Source organism: Zingiber officinale, chromosome 10A (genome assembly GCF_018446385.1).
Source record: "Zingiber officinale cultivar Zhangliang chromosome 10A, Zo_v1.1, whole genome shotgun sequence".
NCBI classification, from domain to species: Eukaryota; Viridiplantae; Streptophyta; class Magnoliopsida; order Zingiberales; family Zingiberaceae; genus Zingiber; species Zingiber officinale.
In genome coordinates, this window is record NC_056004.1 from 55,295,801 (window position 1) to 55,317,021 (window position 21,221).

Sequence of the window (21,221 nt, forward strand, 5' to 3'; positions counted from 1 at the left end):
ACATTTAAAAAAATAAATTCTATGTATTAAGATAAATTAATTAAATTTAATCAAAAAATATTATACATAAAATAATTTTATATTATTATTTTTATCAATTTAATTAAAATTATTTTAACTTATTAAAATCATTTCAATGTAATTAAAATTATTGTACTAATTACTTGTACTACAATAATATAACAACTATTAAATAACAAGACAGATATCCTGAACTATTAAATAGCAAGACATGTCTTCTGGTCCATTAAAAAAAGTAAAACAGAGGATGATCCATTCCTAATTATAATTGGATCATAATTGCGATTCGATTGTAATTGATTGTGATCTCTTCATAAGTTCACCGTCCCTCTAGATTATACTTTGGGTCAGAGCGAACGGCTGGAGGTCGCTCCTTGCTCAACACCCAGTAATGTGGACACTTGCCCACTTCTGGCGACTTCCGGACAACCTCCGATCGTCCGTTCTGACCCAAAATATAACTTAGTGAGGATGATAAATCCATGAAAAAATCACAACTAATTATGATTGAATCATAATTATGATCTGATCATAATTAGAAGTGGACCATCTCCTAGTCCATGTTTTTGTTTTTTTATCATGAGATCTTCTCCCATTAAATAGTTACTAATTGCTATAATAATTTTAATTTTTTAATTACGTTGAAGTAATTTTAATATTTTCAATTAAATTAGTAATTTTTGTATACAAAAGTGTTATATATATATATATCATATGTTATATTAAAATAAAATAAAATATAAATAATTTACTTTAATATGCTATAATAATATAATAGGTACTAAATAGTAGGTAAATGGTTTTTGTTTAAAGAGTTTTTATTGTTTTTTCCCTTATTGGAGAATGATTGTTTTAATCCACATATATCGTTTTAAGGGTCCTGATCACGTTTTCCTTGATGAATAACCCCAATCCTTTTGCTGAGTCCCCCGAATCTCCGTTTGGGGGCTCCAAGCTCCTTGTTAGGGTTCGATTCATTGGCCTTGCTTTGTTCCAAGCTGTTCGTCGCGGCCAAGGAGACGATCTTGATTCCTTGATTTAGCGGGGTATTGATCCCTGATCAGGATGTCTATGCACGAGAGGAAGACGATCGATCTGGAGCAGGGATGGGAGTTCATGCAGAAGGGCATCACCAAGCTGAAGAACATATTGGAAGGGCTCCCGGAGTCGCAGTTCAGCTCGGAGGACTACATGATGCTCTATACGTAAGTCTTCCGGTCGTGCCTTCTCAATTTTAACGTTTTTTTTCGTTTTTTTTCCCAATTTTTTATGGATTGGTTGGTTCCCTTGTTGGATCAGGACTATCTACAACATGTGCACCCAGAAACCCCCGCATGATTACTCGCAGCAGCTGTATGACAAATACCGCGAGTCATTTGAGGAATACATCACGTCGATGGTGAGCATGACTAATTTTGTCTCTGGTCGTATACATTCATAATTTGAGTTGGTATTCGACCCTTGAATGTTTTTTTTCCCAAATCGCGTTCATTTTATTTTTTTAAACATAGTCACATTGGTGGAATTACTATTTGATTGTTTTCACGTGTCTGATTGCCTAATTTATCGGTTCTAAAATTTCTTATTTCAGTTACTGCTTTCTATTATTTATTGTCAAAATAAAAATTCATCCAGGTGGTTCGTTACCTTAATTCCTAATCATCAGGACTTGGAAATAAAGTATATAATCACATCATTTGATTTTTGTCCGAGAGCTTCCGCTCATAAAATTAATACCTAGAAATGGCTGCATAGTTTCAGTTTTTGCTCAATAACTTTTTGTTAGTATTCAGCTGTTCTTTGTCCTTCATGCATGAACTTACATACTGAAGGAGGGCATTGTCCATTTGATCTTTCTCATACCTGATGATGATGTAGTCTGTGTTTTTCTTTTTGTGAATCAAATCAAGTCTTTTGTGCGTGCACATGGTAGTGATTCTGTGCAAATTCGGATTCATGATGAACACTGAACATTTCATATTATGGCCAATGCAGATTTATGACACCTGCATTCAGCAACATATTAACTTATTGATCATATTTCAATAATTCATCAAATGTTCTTTTGAAACCCACTAGCATCTAAGAACCAAAATTGAATGGTGTCCTTTGGTTCTTCTACTGTTTGCTTTACATTTGCTTTAGCAAAGAATTTTATAGGCTTCATGAGAATAAGATAAGGTAACATGTATATCATTCGGGCTCATGGTATCTAACATGAATGTGGATGTGGGTGTTAGTATTTGACTCAGATTGTCCCAGTCAGAGTGCTATATCTCACATGGGTATGAGAGAGTTAGCCGGAGCCTGAGACTCCAATACTTCATGTATAAATAAACTAAAACCAAGCACCAAGTCATTATGTAGTTACTATTTTGATCAACAGTACAACATTGATCACATAATATGATTCAACAGTGTAGCATTGATCATAGATCCATATAATTAATTTTTTAAGTGGTATATTTTCAAACAATTATTAAGTTAAGGCTCCAGATACTGTAGCTAAGGGTTTTAAGTAGGGGCTTCAATTGGTAGGGTACTTGCAAGTTTTTATTACCTATACCCTACCTGCTTGATGTATCCAAACTGATACCTACCCCGCTGCTTCTTGTGGGTACTCGACCAAACCGGGACTTGACTCCTCTCTAACTAAATCATCATGTCCATGAAGAGCTTACATGATGCACCTTCCCCACATATAGAGGTTACCTGCATAGCAGTGTTTGGAAAAACCTGCCCCCTTTCTATTCTTATTTTTTTGATTCAGTTTGGTTCAATCTAAACTAGTTTTAGTGAACTAAATAGTGTTTACTACAAATGCATATACGGCCTCATATGCCATATGTGGCCACATTTGTCAGGTCTGCTCTAAACTAGTTTTAATTGCCTAATGAGAACCATATGTCCAATATGCCACTTGGTCTGTTCTAAATCATCCTGGAGGCCTCATTTTAAGACCATGATTGTGACGACTGAATATATCATTCGATGCTTTTTCATCATTTTAAGAAGATCAAAACTAAGGAAAAAGCTAAGCTTAGAATTCTCATGCCTTGCATGTCCTATGGTCACAACTCTTAGGTGAAATTAAAACATATACATGGCGGGGAAAGTATAACTAATGAGGTACCAAATGCTGCAAATTGAATACACATTTGATTATCTCGTCATTCTTTCATTGAAACTTTTAAATTTATCCAAGGCTTCTTTTTGTTGTTCCTTAGCACCACAAGCATACAGTCAATACTGGTTTGTCTTAGATTTATTAGACCAATCCAATTCTTTCAGGTACTTCCTTCTTTGAGAGTGAAGCATGATGAATTTATGTTGAGGGAGCTAGTTAAGAGATGGCTAAATCATAAAGTTATGGTCAGGTGGCTTTCACGTTTCTTTCATTACCTTGATCGCTACTTTATCACACGGAGGTCACTTCCTCCACTAAATGAAGTTGGGCTTACCTGCTTCCGTGACCTGGTATAATAACTTCCTTCTTTTGCTACTTTTCTGCTATGTTCAATGTCATTCTCTACATTTCATTGAAGTAGGATGAATCTGAGTCTGGTCAAGCTGTTGCTTTCTATTATTATTTTTTATTAGGTCTATCAGGAAGTCAAGGATAAAGTCAAAGATGCTGTCATCTCCTTGGTAAGCCTTACTTTGAGACAACATAATATATTCATCTTCGATACACCCTATCATTATGCATTTTTTAATCAGATTGATCGAGAACGTGAGGGGGAACAAATTGATAGGGCTTTATTAAAGAATGTCTTGGACATTTTCGTTGAAATTGGATTGGGTAATATGGAGTGTTACGAAAATGACTTTGAAGCACATTTGCTTAAAGACACTGCTGCCTATTATTCTAGGAAAGCTTCAAACTGGATTCTAGAAGATTCATGCCCTGATTACATGTTAAAGGTACTGTATATCACATATAATTTTCTGTCAAAAAGCTTTATGTCCTATGCTGTTTTCTAGGCAGAGGAGTGTTTAAAGCGTGAGAAGGACAGGGTTGCTCATTACCTGCACTCTAGCAGTGAACAGAAGTTGTTAGAGGTATGATTTGTCTTTTCTTGTTATATATTAGCAGAAGTAATTAGCGCCGTAATTATGCTTTTCTTAAAGGTTGTGTTCATGATTTTAAACTTTGTTGAATTATACACCAATCAGACTCATTGGTTGTGAATATTTTGTTTCTATTTGATGCTTGGTGTACCCATTTTGAATGATTCACCAAACGGTAAAGGATCACTCATAGGGAGCATGTGTACGGATTATTAAAAAAATAAAAACATAAAAAAAAATAATTTCTAACCTTCTAAAATATACTACTATCCATAAATTAAATTATTTTTTAATATAAATTTAGTTTAATATTAAATTGATCAAAATGAAGGGGAGCCTTGGCGCAACGGTAAAGTTGTTGCTCTGTGACCAAAAGGTCACAGGTTCGAATCCTAGAAACAACCTCTTGCAAAAGCAGGGTAAGGCTGCGTACAATGAATCCTTCTCCGGGACTTCGCATAACGGGAGCTTCGTGCACCGGGCTGCCCTTTATTAAATTGATCAAAATAAATTCAAATTGAATTTAGTTTAAACCTACTTAATCATGTCATGGTTGCTTGGTGAACTTCAGTTAATCCTAAATAAATTTTTATTTGATAAGTATCAAATGTTTTATGAGATAATATCAAGTTTAGCTCAATAGAAAGTATCTATAGCAATAAAATATTAATAAAATATTTTTTAATTAACATATTTTATATTTTAAAAGTATCATGATACTGCTCATAAATCGAAATTCCAACATGGCTTGAAATTTTAAACTTGGTTTTGATATAGTCTAATGTTGCAATGCCACTAATATTAGTTACGCTCTTACTCCATATTTAACTACAGTGATATTCGTTTTGTTTTCTTGTCTCCTAGAAAGTGCAACATGAGCTACTATATGTCAATGCTAGCCAACTTCTCGAAAAAGAACATTCTGGATGTCATGGATTACTTCGAGATGATAAGGTATTGGTAGCCTAGTTGATCCTTACTAAATGAGGTTTCACTTGTTAAATTTATTATGATTTAACAACTATCATCTGAAATGCTTTATAGGTGGATGATCTCTCGCGGATGTACAGACTCTTTTGTAGAATACAACGTGGCTTAGATCCTGTTTCTCAAATATTTAAGCAGGTTTATCTCTGATATTGTAACGTCTCACTTTCTGGTACTTCATGTTAAACATTCCTTAACTTTCTGTGTTTTTTACTCTCAGCATGTGACTATTGAGGGCACTGCTCTAGTCAAACAGGCAGAAGACTCTGCAAGTAACAAAAAGGTAGACTTGATAGTTTTGTTTTCAGAAAAAGATAGTTTCTAATCTAATCAATTGCTAGGTTTGAGATTCCAGGGCACCCAAGGCACCATACACTCACCAATAGAGGAAAAATGAAAAAAAGAACAGTTGCGAAGTGTCTAAATTGATAACATGGAATTCTATGTGCAATAAATTTGTATTTTTTTTCCTCATGCTTTGATAACAATCAAACTCAGATAATTCTTCGCCTACAAGCTCTTAAAATTTTGAAATTTGTTGTTTACATTTCAGCAATCTTTTAAGATGTAATAATATTTGCATCAGACTAAACTACAAAGTAAATTTGCAATGAATTGCCTTTATTATATTTTATTGTTAAGACATCTGTAGCATTAGAGTGACTTAGTGAACTATGAATCATTGGATTTGGGCTCACTATATTTTGTGAAGTCTTCACAAGTTTCTCGTCCCTGAAGAGCATGTCTAATTAACTTCCCTGAACTTGCTTTCTTGTCAGCACTAACGTTCTTACACTGGAAATTTTCAGGCTGAGAAAAGGGATGTTGTTGGCCTACAAGAGCAGGTACAGATCGGTCATTTCTTGTTTTACTTGTTTATAAGATAATTGTTTAGTCATCTGAGTAATATAACTTAACACCCTGGGGTTTGCAGGTTTTTGTTAGAAAAGTTATCGAACTACATGACAAGTACTTGGCATATGTGAATGATTGCTTCCAGAATCACTCCCTTTTTCACAAGGTCTGTACTGTTATGGGTAACTATTTGCGTTGCATTTTTTATGACTTGTCTAAGTTTGTCTCTTTGGTTTAGGCACTCAAAGAGGCATTTGAGGTTTTCTGCAACAAGGGTGTTGCAGGAAGCTCAAGTGCTGAGTTATTGGCTACTTTTTGTGACAATATCCTTAAGAAAGGTGGAAGTGAAAAACTCAGTGATGAAGCAATCGAAGAGACACTTGAGAAGGTGAATTATGTGTGTTTATGTATCATTGCTCCTTATTGCCATAACTCATCCTTCATCTTTTATTTTGTTCCTATTTCACCATTCAGATTCCTCTTTCCCTGGGTTCTTGGGATGGGATTGAACAATTGTCCTATATTTTGTAGGTCGTAAAGTTGCTTGCTTATATTAGTGACAAAGATCTGTTTGCCGAGTTCTATAGGTATATAGCCTTCTATCTGTGGGCTATTTAACAACTTATGCCAATTATGATATTGACTTTGTTTTCCTTTTCTGCTATTTTATACCTTGGCCGAACTCAAAGTTTTAAATTCATAGGAAGAAGCTTGCTAGGAGGTTGCTCTTTGACAAAAGTGCCAATGATGACCATGAGAGGAGCATTTTGACAAAGCTGAAACAACAATGCGGAGGGCAGTTTACTTCAAAGATGGAGGGCATGGTCTGTATCCACATTTTGATTTGCTTGGTTAGATATACAATAGTGGCCTTATTTTTTTGCTTTGTTTTCAGGTTACAGATCTTACCCTTGCAAGGGAAAACCAATCTGGTTTTGAGGATTATCTCAACAGTAATGCTCATGCAAATCCAGGGATTGATCTTACTGTTACTGTTCTTACGACCGGATTCTGGCCAAGTTACAAATCATTTGATCTCAACCTTCCTGTCGAGATGGTTAGTTGAATTACTTCCCATTTGTTTCCACATTGATTTACTAGTATCTGTCTTAAAATGTCAATGTAAATTTAATTTCAATATAAAAAAATGGGTAAGGTTTCACTGGTGATGGATGTAGGCAATCTTGTCAACCCCTCCAAAAAGTGCCTCTTCTCTTGTTTGATCTTTTTTGTCTTATCATGTTTTTGGCTTTGCTTCTTCATATTCTCTATATTTCTCACTTTCTATGTGAGGGTATTTATTTCCTGGCAACTTATTTTAAGCACTTCCAATCTTGTCTACAATCCAGATTAGTATCGGTGGCATCCACAAATTTCAAGAGCAACGAAATTGCTATTAGCTTAACTCCTTATTGTTAAGAAATGTGGAATGAAATTCTCTCTTACTCTTTTCATTATGAACAATAATGAGTATACACACACACACACACACACACACACACATTGTATACAATCAAATGTATAGAAACCCCAGGGCAATGGTGCAATGGTTAGACCCTCCAATGGATAACCAAGGGATCTAAGGTTCGAGTCTTAGTTGTGGCGCATTGCAGGAGAAGTGGGCCTAAGAATGTTGGCTATCTGGATGAGCCTTTGAATGCTTCCCTATTTACCTTGGCGGCCGCTGGTGGAAAACTTCTGTGGGGTTGGATAGTCACCTCTTGAATTAGTCAGTTTGAAGAGTTAGATACCTGCATTACCAAAATATATATATATATATATATATATATATATATATATAGAAACCAAAAAAAAAAATAGAAAAGAATAAATTAAAATATTTTATTCCTAAATTTGGTCTCGTATCAAGGGTTTTTCCTTATAAGAGATTCCCATCAAAAGATTCCCTATATCAAGAGATTTCCATAATAAGAGATTCCTTGTATTAAGGGATTTTCATGATCAATTATCCTAGAATAGTTGTCAACTTTCCAAGACTTATGCCATTTGGAATTTATCTAAGATGCAGTAGATCCCATTTCTCAAATAGAAGTTGATAGTGAAGATAGTGATGTGCCAACATGGCTTGGAAAAGCTAGAGTTGTTGACACTAGGTCAACTCTTGCCTTCTTCCCTTTTTTTTTTTTCCTAAGAGAGTATCTGATTAAAAATGAATACAATCATACTTGAACAGATAAATGTAGGTCAATTTGCTTTCAAGAATATCATTACAGTTATCCGAACCCTATGAATTATTGGTCTGAATTCTTAGTTGTATTATGTGATTAGTCTTGTCAAATTTTGCTAGTGGTAATCCTCACAAATGGACACTATCTAATGGATTCAGTCTAACCAGTGCAGTTAAATGCTTTATGAGGGTACTTTGCCAGGATAATTTTTACCAATATATTTTGGAAGGTTAATGGAGCATCAATAATTTGTTACTTTACAAAATCCTCCTCTCTTTTTGGGTATCTGATTGGCCAATATGTTGGATTATCTGATTGGCCAATCTGTTGGATTACATCTTTTGGGTTATGGATGATCTTATGTTGATCCTTAACTAATATATTTAATTTTTGGAAAACAAATATCATGAACCCACCTTAATACAATTTGATTGGTGGAAATATGACATTGCCAAATTCCTCCCGCTCTCATTTGCTTCCATATACTTGTGTTTCCTGGCTGAAATTTATTCAATCATGTTAAATGCCATTTTCTACCTTGGGATATGGAAATTAAGAATAAAAAAGCGACACAGAAACCTTATTCTTTTTCTTTTCATTCTAATCTAAAACAAACATACCTAGGCTTTGCTAAATTCAATTGAAATGAATGGTTTGGACAATAAGGAAAGATGCATTAAATATAAAGGCAACAATACATATTTGTGGAGTTCATTTACAAATTCAAAGATTTGTTATGAAAAGAAAATTCTTTATGAGAGTATCTTGTTCATGAAGAAATATCTAATTTTAGTATCTGATTTCAGGTTAAATGCGTGGAGGTCTTCAGAGAATTTTATCAAACAAAAACTAAACACAGAAAGCTTACTTGGATATATTCGTTAGGGACCTGTAACATCAATGCAAAATTTGAGCACAAAACCATTGAGCTTATTGTAACAACATATCAGGTGTCTATTTAATCACAATCAATTTTAGTTATTTAAAATTATCTTGTATGCTAACTACAAGCATTCTTGTGAGTTGTGTACAGGCTGCTGCTCTTCTTCTGTTTAATGCCTCTGATAGATTGAGCTATTCAGAGATCATGACTCAGCTTAACTTGACGGATGACGATGTAATCAGATTGCTCCACTCCCTTTCATGTGCCAAGTACAAAATTCTTAATAAGGAGCCAAATACCAAAACCATTTCTTCAACTGATGTATTTGAGTTTAATAACAAATTCAATGACAAAATGAGAAGGATCAAGGTCTGTGCGTAAATTTGGAAGATTGAGGATTTTTTTCTCTACTTGTGGTTGTTTCTTACATTTATTTAATCACACTTTTATGTGGGTTCATTGTCTTGTCATCAACTTCAGATACCTCTTCCTCCAGTGGATGAGAAGAAGAAAGTAATAGAAGATGTTGACAAGGACAGAAGATATGCCATTGATGCCTCCATTGTGCGCATTATGAAAAGCAGGAAAGTTCTAGGCCATCAACAGTTGGTGATGGAATGCGTTGAGCAACTTGGTCGTATGTTTAAGGTACTAGGTTTCTTTCACATTGTCTTGGTAGTGAACAATATGTATGTCAATGATACAGATGACATAATATGCCTTCAGTTTTCTGTGCATTTCATGTTTCTAACACATGCTTTTCAAAATTGGTTGATTCTGATTTTGATCAGCCAATTTAGAACACTAACAATGTCACGCCCCATATTTCTCTAGGATATAGGTTGAAGCAAACACAAAATCCATTGAACTGGGTTTGGCTAATAATAATAATAATAAACTTGAATCAGCATAAATTAAGAAAGTATGAAGGAGAATCAGAGGCTTTGTCAAAATTTGGTACAAATCCAGTGTTTTGGATGTGTGGATGAAATAAAATAAAGGGGATAGGATGCATAAGGGATGGGAAAAGAGGAGGTTTAGTTGCTCCATTTGGTTGTTGATAGTGTTGCCTTTTCATCTACATAACTAAGGTTTTTCTGACTCTTCATCTACATAACTAAGGTTATTGTGGAACCATAATTCGTAGAATTTGTGGTATCAATATCAACTAATTAGGAAAATTTAATATTGGCCTTATTGAATTGGTTGGATCAACAGGGGGAAAAAATTTTGAATTAAGAAAAGAGAAAACATTTTTTTATTAATGTATCATACAGTAAAAATAAATTGTAATAGTTTTAAAAAGGAAAGAATTTGTTAAAGGATGGTTTTATTGTTTTATTTAGTCTCTTAAATAATCAAATTAGATTGTAATATCTAATATGAATATCTATTTATCAACAATTACAAACTATTTTTGTTTGCTATATTATTTATAACTATATTGTATATTTTGATGCTAACTATTTTTGGAAATTTATAAGAAATTCTAAAATTATGTTTGTTTTGGTGTGTTTGACAAAGGGATTAAGTTAGATTTACATTGTTGTTACCAATGTTGTGTGTTAAATGTGGACATTGCAAGTGTAATAGATGAAGTCTAAGTGGATTGAGGTTAACCAAACATTTAGCATATGAGAAGTCCAATAATGGGCGATAAAAAAAGGAAAGCCTTGACAAATGATGTAGATTGAGGATTGAATATTTGTCAGAGAAGCCTAGCAGCAACTGTTCATTGACGAGGAAGATCCGGAAGAGATGCTTCTTGGTAGAGAAAGGCTTGGAGGTCAGACCTTTTTGCAGAAATGGAAGACTTGAAAGCGAGACTTCTTTGCAAAAGAAGACCTGGTGGTAAAATCTCTTGGAAGATGAGGAAGACTTGAGGTGAGTACTCTTGGGGTTGAGGTAACATATGAGAAGTCTTAGAGGTAAAGATTGCTTGACATATGAGTTGTGAGAGACTGAGCGACGTACATTTTGGGTGGTTAGGTAGATTGGCGAAATCTCAACACTTAGTCAATTGATATGTTTAGTCGACCATGAAGTCAACTTAAGATAGATTACTCATAAATAGATGGTTCTATTCCAGTCTGAGTCAATTGAATGACAATTGACCATATAGTTGACTAGAAATTCATTTCTAGCAAACAAGTGGGTCTTTGTTCCAAGATGAGTTGACTAAATCTCATGTCAATCGACTAATGCTAGTTTAGTCAACATAGCAGTCAACTAAGACTCTGCTCTAAAAACACATGTTTTTGTTTATAACGGAGTTCAATTGAAGTTGACTCAGTTGACTAGGCTTAATAGTCAATTCAAAATATTTTACCTTTGAACAATAACTTATTCATAATGAGTTAACTGCATGATTTGGAGTTGATTAAGAGCAACTCAAAGTGGACTGATGAGGATTATTGTGTTGACTGCATCATGGCTGTCTGTAAGTCAAGTTGCGTTCTTATGCAGAGTAGTCAACTATCAATAGTGTCGGAATCAATTGGCGTGGACAACAATTGACATGAAAGGTTTTGAGTTAACTGAAGATAGTAATCAATAAGATAGGTTTTGCGCAAATCAAGCTCTAGTCATCCAACCAATGGTTTAAAATAGTTGACTGACATTAATGTAGAAGAACTGGGAGTGCTTATCCATGACTCTGTGGAGGGCTATAAAATGAGGTGCATGGGGAGCAAAAAACAACAATTCTCTGACACAGCTCATTCTTGATTCTCCACAATAAATTGTTTTATGTCTTTATTTTTATTTGCTTTCGTTTGGACTTAAGGTCTTTATCTTCACCTTCAAGCTCTATTATTATTGTAAGTCTTTCTTATCTTTTGTAAAAGCTTTGTAAAACGATTTCTCAAATTCCGGAAGTTTTCATCAAGAAGAAAGTTAGTGGTTTTCGAGGCTTAGTTTATGAATTCATATGGCTTGGAGTGGAACATGAGGTTTTGAACCACATGTTATGTTGCTTTCATCAGTTACTACATTTCTACTGCTATTGATTAATTTGATTAATTATTTATATATCATTGCAGTTAAATTGTTTTAAGTTAATTTTTTCACTGTGCTGTTCACCTCTCTTTAATGCCATATCTGATCCTAAAGTAATATATTTTATTATTAGTTGTATGCCAAATTACAATGATTTTATTTATCTACGTATTTTGTTAGCTGGTAGAATTGATTTATTTATCATTATTTTCCATTTTAACTTTAAGCATTTCTTATGAATTATAATGTTTTAAAATTATCAATGCATTCATTCACATTGCCAATATACCAAAGAGTAAGGAAACTTGAATCTTTTGGGCAAATAAACCAAATTAATTATTTTCTACATTTCTTTTTTTTTTTAAAATTATAAATGTCCCTAAATTAGTTTTGACATAGCTTTTTTGTCCAAATTTCAGTGCGTCTTTATACTGAGAATACTTAATGTCTAGGTTGATAGGGCGACTTTAACAATGCTGTTAAGTTCAAGATCCTACCTAGGAATGCCAATAACCCATATATTCGGATCATGGGATTGTAATATCTTACCATAATTTAATATGAATATTTTAAAACCACATTTGCCGCATGTATTGACTATATAAATATTTTAAATATTATCATTTTAATATCATGAAGCATAAATAAAACTATTGATACAATAAATGTCTTAAGAATGCAAAAGTATTCCTTTATATATCTAGTAGTAATTTTATAATATGAATAAGATGATGAATATAACAATAGTTTGTGATTGTAATTAGAGATAAAAGATTATATTTCTTTCTGAAGTAAGACATTTATATACAGAACCATATTAGGAAACTATAATTAGGCTAATTTACAAATTAGCCTAATTAATACATATATATTAACTAATTTATACCAATAATATGGTAATTATTATATACATATATAGTAACTAATACATATAAATATGGTAACTAATGTATATACATAATACTCCCCTCAAGTTGGAGCATAGATATTAATTATACCCAACTTGTTACAAAGATAATCAACACGAACCCCATTTAAAGCTTTTATGAAGATGTCCTCAAGTTGTTCTCCAGTCTTCACATATCCGGTAGAAATTATGTTTTGTTGAATTTTCTTACGAACAAAATGACAATCAATTTCAATGTGCTTAGTTCTTTCATGAAACACAGGATTCGATGCAATATGAAAAGCAGCTTGATTATCACACCACAGTTTAGCTGGTACTGAAATTTTAAGTCCTACTTTAGCCAAGAGTTGATATATCCATATTATTTCACACACAGACTGTGCCATAGCCCTATATTCTAACTCTGCACTGAATTGTGACACAATATTTTGCTTCTTACTCTTCCATGAAACTAAATTTTCTCCAACAAAGATACAATAACTTGAAGTAGATCTTCTATCCATTTTAGAACCTATCCAATCTGCATTTGAAAAACATTCAATATGTTTGTGCCCATGATTTTTATATACGATATCCTTTCCGGGTGTTCCCTTCAAGTAACATAAAATTTATTCTAATGCTCTCCAATGATGAACGGTTGGAGATGACATAAACTGACTGACAATACTTATTGAATATGAAATATATGGATGAGTTACGGTAAGGTAATTTAACTTTCCAACTAACCTTCGATATCTCTCAAGATGTTTAAATAGTTCTCCATCTCCTGTGAGATACATGTTCTGAGTCATTGGAGCACTACAAAGCTTTGCCCCCAATTTTCCTGTCTCAGTTAATAAATCAAGGATATATTTTCATTGAGATAGAAATATATTTTTTTACTCATAACTTCAACACCCAAGAAATACTTCGACATCCCAGATCTTTCGTATGAAACTGAATATGAATGAAAGATTTAAGAGATGAGATCCCTGTAGTATCACTTTTAGTGATAACAATATCATCTACATATACAACTAATGGAATGATACTAGTTTTGTAGAACACAAAATGATCTGAGTTGCTTTTCGTCATACCAAATCTTTCAACAATTTGACTAAACTTTCCAAACCAAGCATGAGGACTCTGTTTTAACCCATACAAAGTTTTTCGAAGACGACAAACTTGCCCTAACTCCCCTGAGCAACAAAACCAGGAAGTTGCTCCATATACACCTCCTCTTGAAGATCACCATGAAGAAAAGCATTCTTGATATCAAGTTGATGTAAAGGCCAATGATGGGTAGCGACCATTGAAATAAATAATCGAACAGATGTCAGCTTTGTGATTGGAGAAAAAGTGTCAGAATAATCTAGCCCAGAGGTCTGAGCATAGCTTTTAGCAACAAAACGAGCTTTTAATCTGACAACTGACCTATCCGAATTGACTTTAACTGCAAATACCCATTTGCATCCAATTGCCCGTTTCCCTGAAGGTAAATCGACCAAGTCCCAAGTGTCATTGTCATCTAAAGCATTCATCTCCTCTATCATTGCATCTTTCCAACCAGGATGTGATATGACCTCACGCACAGTCTTAGGAATAGAGATGGAATTAAGTGAAGCAATAAAAGAACAAGAGGAAGACGACAAGCTCTTATACGATACAAAAGAAGTAGGATAAGTACATTGTCGTTTACCTTTGCGTAACGCAATAGGAAGATCATCGTTCGGGACTGGATCTTATGATGAAATAGTAGGTGTTGGATATGAATCTAAATAGTGACGGTTGGAGTAGGTTTGAATAATAGGAGATTTGATAGGAGCTGGTTTCAGATCAAGTGTGGAGGGTATGATAGAATACATCAACAAATCATCCTCCTTTTGATGAGTCGGAATAGGTGAGGATGGGAAATAAGGTTTGTCTTCCATGAAGGTAACATCAATTGAGGTAAAATATTTGTTAATACTGAGGCAATAACACCTATAACCTTTTTGAAGACGAGAATAACCAAGGAAAATACATTTCAAAGACTTGTGATTTAATTTAGTGATATGTGGACGAACATCCCGAACAAAATAAGTGCTATTAAATATCCTAGGGTTAATAGGAAATAATGACTTATTGGGAAAAAGGATTTTGTAAAGGATTTCACCATGAAGGATAGTGGATGACATGCGGTTAATGAGAAAACATGATGTAGAAACTGTATCAGCTCAAAAAGATTTGGGAACATTCATTTGAAATAGAAGGGCTAGGAAGATGCCTATTTTTTTGTTCAACTACACCATTTTGGGATGGGGTGTCAACACAAGATGTTTCATGAAGCATGCCATTCTGACCCATGTACGACTGGAATAAATCGGACATATATTCCTTAGCATTATCATTTCGCAAAATACGGATGGATGTATTAAACTGAGTTTTAATTTAAGCACAAAAGGCACAAAACAGAGAGAATAACTCGGAGCGATGTTTTATTAAATATAACTAGGTTACACGGGAGTAATCATCAATAAAAGTAACAAAATACCTAAAACCAGGATTAGATAAAGCAAGACAAGGACCCCAAATATCGGAATAAACTAATTCAAAAGGAATAGTAGCACGTTTATTTACTTTAGGACTTGAACTAAGACGGTGATGTTTTGAAACTAACACGACTCACAATCTAATGAAGACACTTTACCATATTGTGAACAAAGCTTTTTGAGCAAAGATAAAGATGGATGTCCCAATCTACAATGATCCTTGAATGGGGAAGTGACACTTGAGTAAACAAAAGAATTTGGGAGTGGTGTGTCAAGAATGTAAAGGCCTCCAGACTCATCCTTTACCAATCTTCTTCGTCAAAAGATCCTGAAATAAGCAATGATTAGAAAAAAATGAGATGCAACAGTTAAGATTACGAGTTAGTTGACTGAGAGAGCAAATTAAATGATAAATTAGGTAAATGTAAAATAGAAGACAGAGGAAATTAAGGAGTAGGATTAATATTGCCAGACCCAAGAACACAAGATGGAGACCCATCAGCTAAAGTAACAGTATGAGTGCTAGCTTTGAACTGAAAAGTAGAAAAGAGACTAGCATTGCCTATCATATGATCCGTGGCACTAGAATTAATGACCCATTTGGAGGATGAAGAAAGAAGACGTGGTTTGTTTACCTGAATCGGCAATAGCAGTGACAGGAAGATGATGACTTGGATGATTCTTGATATTTTGAGAACTTGGCAAATTCATCTGCAGATATAAAGACCTATTAGAGGCATCATTAGTGGATGCAATATGGGCCAGGTGTTTTTGCTGTATGCCCTGGCTTACGATAGTAATTGCACACAATACCACCAGAATTAGGCGTTCGAGTTTGAAAGTCTGGGAACTTCCCCCTTTATTTTCATTGTGACTAGTTGATCTTCCGGACATATAATTAGTATTGCGAGTTACTAGAGCAGCATTAAGCAGAGTGGGTGTAGTACTTTCTGTACGGAGAATGCGACTAAATACATCTTGTAGAGAAGATATCTCAGAACCAAAGAGAACTTGTGACTTACCAGACTCAAAGTCAGGAGGTAGACTAGCAAGGAATCTCATAATCGCCATTTGCTCTCGTTAGATTTGTTGAACCTTCACATCAGGGCTTCATATGTCTTTTTGAACGTCATAAAATAATTGATCAAAGGCTGATCTTGTTTTTCTACACCGTAAAAGGCTTTGCAAACCTCATACATGCGAGAGAGATTTCCTTTTCCAGAGTACAAAAATTCTAGATAATCCATTAGTTTTTTAACAAATTTGCAATGATTGATCAAACCAATTACCTCACTATCAATACAATTTTGAATCTGAAGAAACAAGCAAGCATCCTTTTTTAGCGATGTCTATTTGAATCATCTTTAGGAGTTAAATGACCATTTTTTTCAATACTTCGTAGATAAAGACGAACCGTCTTACTCCAATCCAAATTGTTCGAACCATTGACATCACGGGTACTACATCCGTCACAAGATAGGGTTTATTCTCAGCCATAAGCTTTTATCCCCAAGTTTGTGAAATAAAAGCCAAAGGAAGGAGCTAGGGCGGAAGGAAGACCAACTTCTCTATTTTGTATAAAAAGAAGACCAAGATGTGGCTACTGCCAGCAAAGCAAAGCAAAGCAAAGCAAACAGAGATAACATAGAAATATCGAAGGATGGAGCTATAGCAGACGTTGCCTACACAGAGGTGCGGTATTGAGAAGCACAAGGATGTTATGCTCGCTCTGTTCACGAACCCTAATCCATGGCGTTGACCGTTTGATCTGTATGCAGATCGCAATTTGAGGGAAGGATGAAGAGGCTGACCTGCTAGATCACAAGGGTGGAAGACGTGTCGCACTACTCTGCGCTTCGGAAGGTGACTTCGGAGTCATGTCGATGGGTGCTGGAGAGGAACACGTCCCCGTGTGCGTTGACGAGGAACCGTGAGGATGCATGATGTCATGCGCGTGCTGCTGGAGGACGGCGGTGGGACAAACTCGCAGCTGAGAACATGCGAGGAGAGGTGACGTCGTCGGGTTGCGAGTTCGGGGCTATGCGCTCGTCAGTCGTCAGGGAGCGTGTGAATAGGTGAGAGGTGGAAGAAGGCGGTCGGCAGAAACTAGAGATGGCAGAGGAGAACATTCATGAACAGGCGACGTTAAAAGAATAGCAAATACCCTAAATTTTAACTCACCATAGCTTTGATACCATGTAATTAGGGATAAAAGATTATATTTCTTATTGAAAAGTAAGACATTTATATACAAACTAGGAATCATATTAGGAAACTATAATTAGGCTAATTTACAAATTAACCTAATTAATACATATATATTAACTAATTTGTACCAATAATATGGTAATTATTATATACATATATAGTAACTAATATATACAAATATGGTAACTAATATATATAGATAATAGAGATGAATGATAATAATTAAATAAAATTCTCTCTCTTAGAAGTCAAAAAGAATTGTATGTAATTGAAAACATTTTCAAACGATGTGTTATAGAAAAATTATTTGTTTTAATAAATGTGGATTGTTTTTGAATGTGAATTATATTCTAATTAATGTTCTTAACACTAAGATCCTGTGTAGGAACAATAAGCAGACATAAGATTGGACCGTACTTAATAACAAATGTGGATTGTTTTTGAATGTGAATTATATTCTAATTAAGTGTTCTTAACACTAAGATCCTGTGTAGGAACAATAAGCAGACATAAGATTGGACCGTACTTAATAGATGCTACCAAATTATATTTTAGATGCTATCGAATTTTGCTGTAGGTGTTATGAAATTGTATTATCGGTGCTACCAAATTGTGCTACACTGCCAAATTGTACTATGTGCACTACTAAGTTGAATTTTAGGTGGTACTAAATTGTATTTTATGTCCTATTAAATTATATTGCAAGCACTACTAAATTTATTTTAATTTTTAAGTGCTATTAAATTTATTATAATTAAGTGGGCCTTCATGCTAGCTCTATCAAATTTTCTTCTTAGCTCATGCCCATCGTTCTCTATTTCATTTTATTCCTTAATTTTTATACTTCAACTGGATGCCATGGAGTTGCCACTTCTTCACTGATCTCATATCTGGCCAGCCGTAGTCCCGTACATCATCTACATGGATCTTCCCTCTTCCTCATTGAGGTTGTCATCATCATCTCTTTGGACATTGTAGGTCACCAAATTTACACATAGCTTTCCTCTACTAATCAAGCAAAGTACCCTCTCCCACCACAGAGAAAACATCCTTACCAGGTCCACAAACACTCATCTTGCTTTTATCAAGAAGCCAAAATTTTCTCTTGACTACTCACCTGTACCCTCTGCTTGCTTAGATCTTTCTGTTTTGAAGACAATCAATCTCTACCCAATTCACTCCAAGGACAGATCTGCCTGCTCTGAAGTTATGAATTTGAATCTTTTATCAATTACCACTGAAGTTTTGCTCTTGGTATGGTCTGTATGAATCCAGATGATATCACTATGTTTCAATACATGACTGGAGGTCACTTTAGTTGGTTTTTTAAACCAAGGTTTATGGTGCTAAGCTGAGCCAGTCAGCACCAACAAAACTTACTGTTTTGCCATTGACACCGAGACAACTCCGACACTGACAAAAGGAGTGCCCTTTTGATGATTCCAATAAAAGGGGTGCTCTTTTAATTTTTGGCCTTTAATAAATTTAATTATAAAATTTGAAATCTAATTTAAGTCTAAAAATATAATATTTTGAAATTTGAAAAATTGTCATTTAATTTTTTGTTTACTCTAATACTTATAATTACGTGAAATAAACAAAACTGAATTAAAAATTTAATGCTCAAATACATGAAATAAAATGATATTAATGGGATTTTTTTGATTAAATGGTAATAAATAAATTTTAAATACAATTATATAAAGTGATAAAGACATTCATTCATTTAACAAGATTGTATCTTTAACAATAAAAGAATAAAAGTTTCTCAGTCTTTACAAAATATCAATGCTATAAAATTTGGAAAATAAAATATTTTTATCTTGTTGCTCATTCTAGTGTTGCCTGCAAAAAATTATATAAATTATAAGTGTAAATTACTATTAAATGAAAGAAATAATAATTTACAAATAACTAAAGTTAACCTTTATTGGTTGCAAACGTATTTAATCTGAAGAGTAAGATGATCAAATTAATTAACAAATATAAATATAAAAATACAAATATATTGGCAATCTAATTAATTATTAACTAATTAATTATAACAGTTAATTGTTATTATTAATTGTCCAATTAATAAGTACTGAAATTGTACCATTATGGCATGATATGATATTGGAATCGTATCATTCCGGTCAAATATTGAAACTTTGGCATAGTTCAAAATTTTAAACCTTGCTTTAAGCAACCTTCCAATGCTCTGCCCTATACTTGTATGTGGACAGTTTTGCCTTCCAAGGCACAACCAAACCTACTCAAAATCATCATTCTTGAAGCATCTGAAAACAAGTAGTCCCTCTTGTTTTCTTCACCTCTATCATGCTTGCATGTTCCATAGTAGCAAAATGATTCAGGAAGAAATTGCCAATGTGAACTTCCTTTGATAGGCAATACAACATTAATGTAGTTCCCTCTTTCTAAGATCCATTATGTTTTAAAGTTTGCGAATTCAGAGGGGAAAATTTTGAATGGATGAACCAATGGCGATTATTTGTCCAGTTGCATTGAAAAATTGACATGCATAGTTTGTTATCTATCTAACAAAGCTTCAGCCAGCATATATCGCTACTCACTGAATTTGTGGAACCAATCTCTTAATATCTGAATAGAAAAAATTTAAATATTCTTTAGTATTTCTCTTTATTTTGTGCTGCCTATGTATTACTTGTTCAGCCTGATTTCAAAGCAATTAAGAAGCGGATTGAAGATCTGATCACTAGGGATTACTTGGAGAGGGACAAGGACAACCCAAATATCTTCAGATATTTGGCCTGATTGACCTGCAATCCTGGTAGAACGCGCGTCTATCAGTCTCAGGTGTCGTCATGCAACCAGCCAATTCCTTGTGTACCGTAGTTGCTGTGGAAAAGTTGACAATTTGTAAAGATTGTGGCGCATATTGCGCATTCATCATGGAACCAGCCTATATGCACTCAAGTGTTGCTAAGTTTTATGATGGTAATGGGATTAATAGTTTCATCAAATAACGAAACCATTGTAATTGTTCTTATTTTCTATTTTTTCATATCCTTGATTATATCTTATTTGTTATATATATCTTGCTTACTCTTCTAAGTAAACAGAGCTATTTGTATGTTGACGAATTGTTGTGAAAAATGAGACTGCTGTATTTTTGTGTTCGGATTTTACTGGCCCGTTAGGTCGATGTCAGCTGGTCAAACGCTATGCCCACTTTCCAGTTGGTGCTTCAAACTCTGGAATTTGGGCAGGGATTTTCTGGTCCAGATCTCTGTACCAGTCCAGAGTCCGGACCCTGTCTATTTATTAGTGGGATGAATTATATTTTACCTGTTAAACAGGTGGGTCTAGTTCCCACTAATGAGCTTACAGGACCTTTTCTAGTCTAGAAGATCCTGGACGAAAATCTCTGTCTCCAGGAGGCAGGATGGAGGTAGGATCTTCTGGATCAGATCCTTACACCAGTCTCTTAATATCTGAATAGAAAAAATTCAAATATTCTTTAGTATTTCTCTTTATTTTGTGCCGCCCATGTATTACTTGTGCAGCCCTGATTTCAAAGCAATTAAGAAGCGGATTGAAGATCTGATCACTAGGGATTACTAGGAGTGGGA

The 21,221-nt window shown here is 34.2% G+C and overlaps 1 protein-coding gene across 3 annotated transcripts; it reads left to right on the plus strand.

The window, feature by feature from the left end:
* Nucleotides 1-905: 905 nt before the first annotated feature.
* LOC122027644 (cullin-1-like) lies at nucleotides 906-20,449 on the plus strand. 3 transcript variants are annotated; one of them, XR_006124479.1, is made up of 20 exons: nucleotides 906-1,226; nucleotides 1,321-1,420; nucleotides 3,313-3,498; nucleotides 3,622-3,669; nucleotides 3,742-3,945; nucleotides 4,006-4,083; nucleotides 4,957-5,046; nucleotides 5,137-5,217; nucleotides 5,300-5,362; nucleotides 5,889-5,924; nucleotides 6,014-6,100; nucleotides 6,173-6,322; nucleotides 6,466-6,521; nucleotides 6,638-6,758; nucleotides 6,830-6,991; nucleotides 8,930-9,073; nucleotides 9,157-9,375; nucleotides 9,487-9,654; nucleotides 16,823-17,112; nucleotides 17,199-17,638. XR_006124479.1 is itself a non-coding variant. In XM_042586639.1 (19 exons), the coding sequence occupies exons 1-19, from the start codon at nucleotides 1,087-1,089 to the stop codon at nucleotides 20,401-20,403; spliced, it is 2,235 nt and encodes a 744-aa protein (XP_042442573.1). In that variant the 5' UTR covers nucleotides 906-1,086; the 3' UTR covers nucleotides 20,404-20,449. The 3 variants fall into 3 exon arrangements, 2 of the variants coding, with proteins under 2 accessions (XP_042442573.1, XP_042442574.1); XM_042586639.1 differs by lacking the exons at nucleotides 16,823-17,112; nucleotides 17,199-17,638 and adding an exon at nucleotides 20,302-20,449; XM_042586640.1 differs by having other exon boundaries at nucleotides 16,823-17,640.
* Nucleotides 20,450-21,221: the final 772 nt, after the last annotated feature.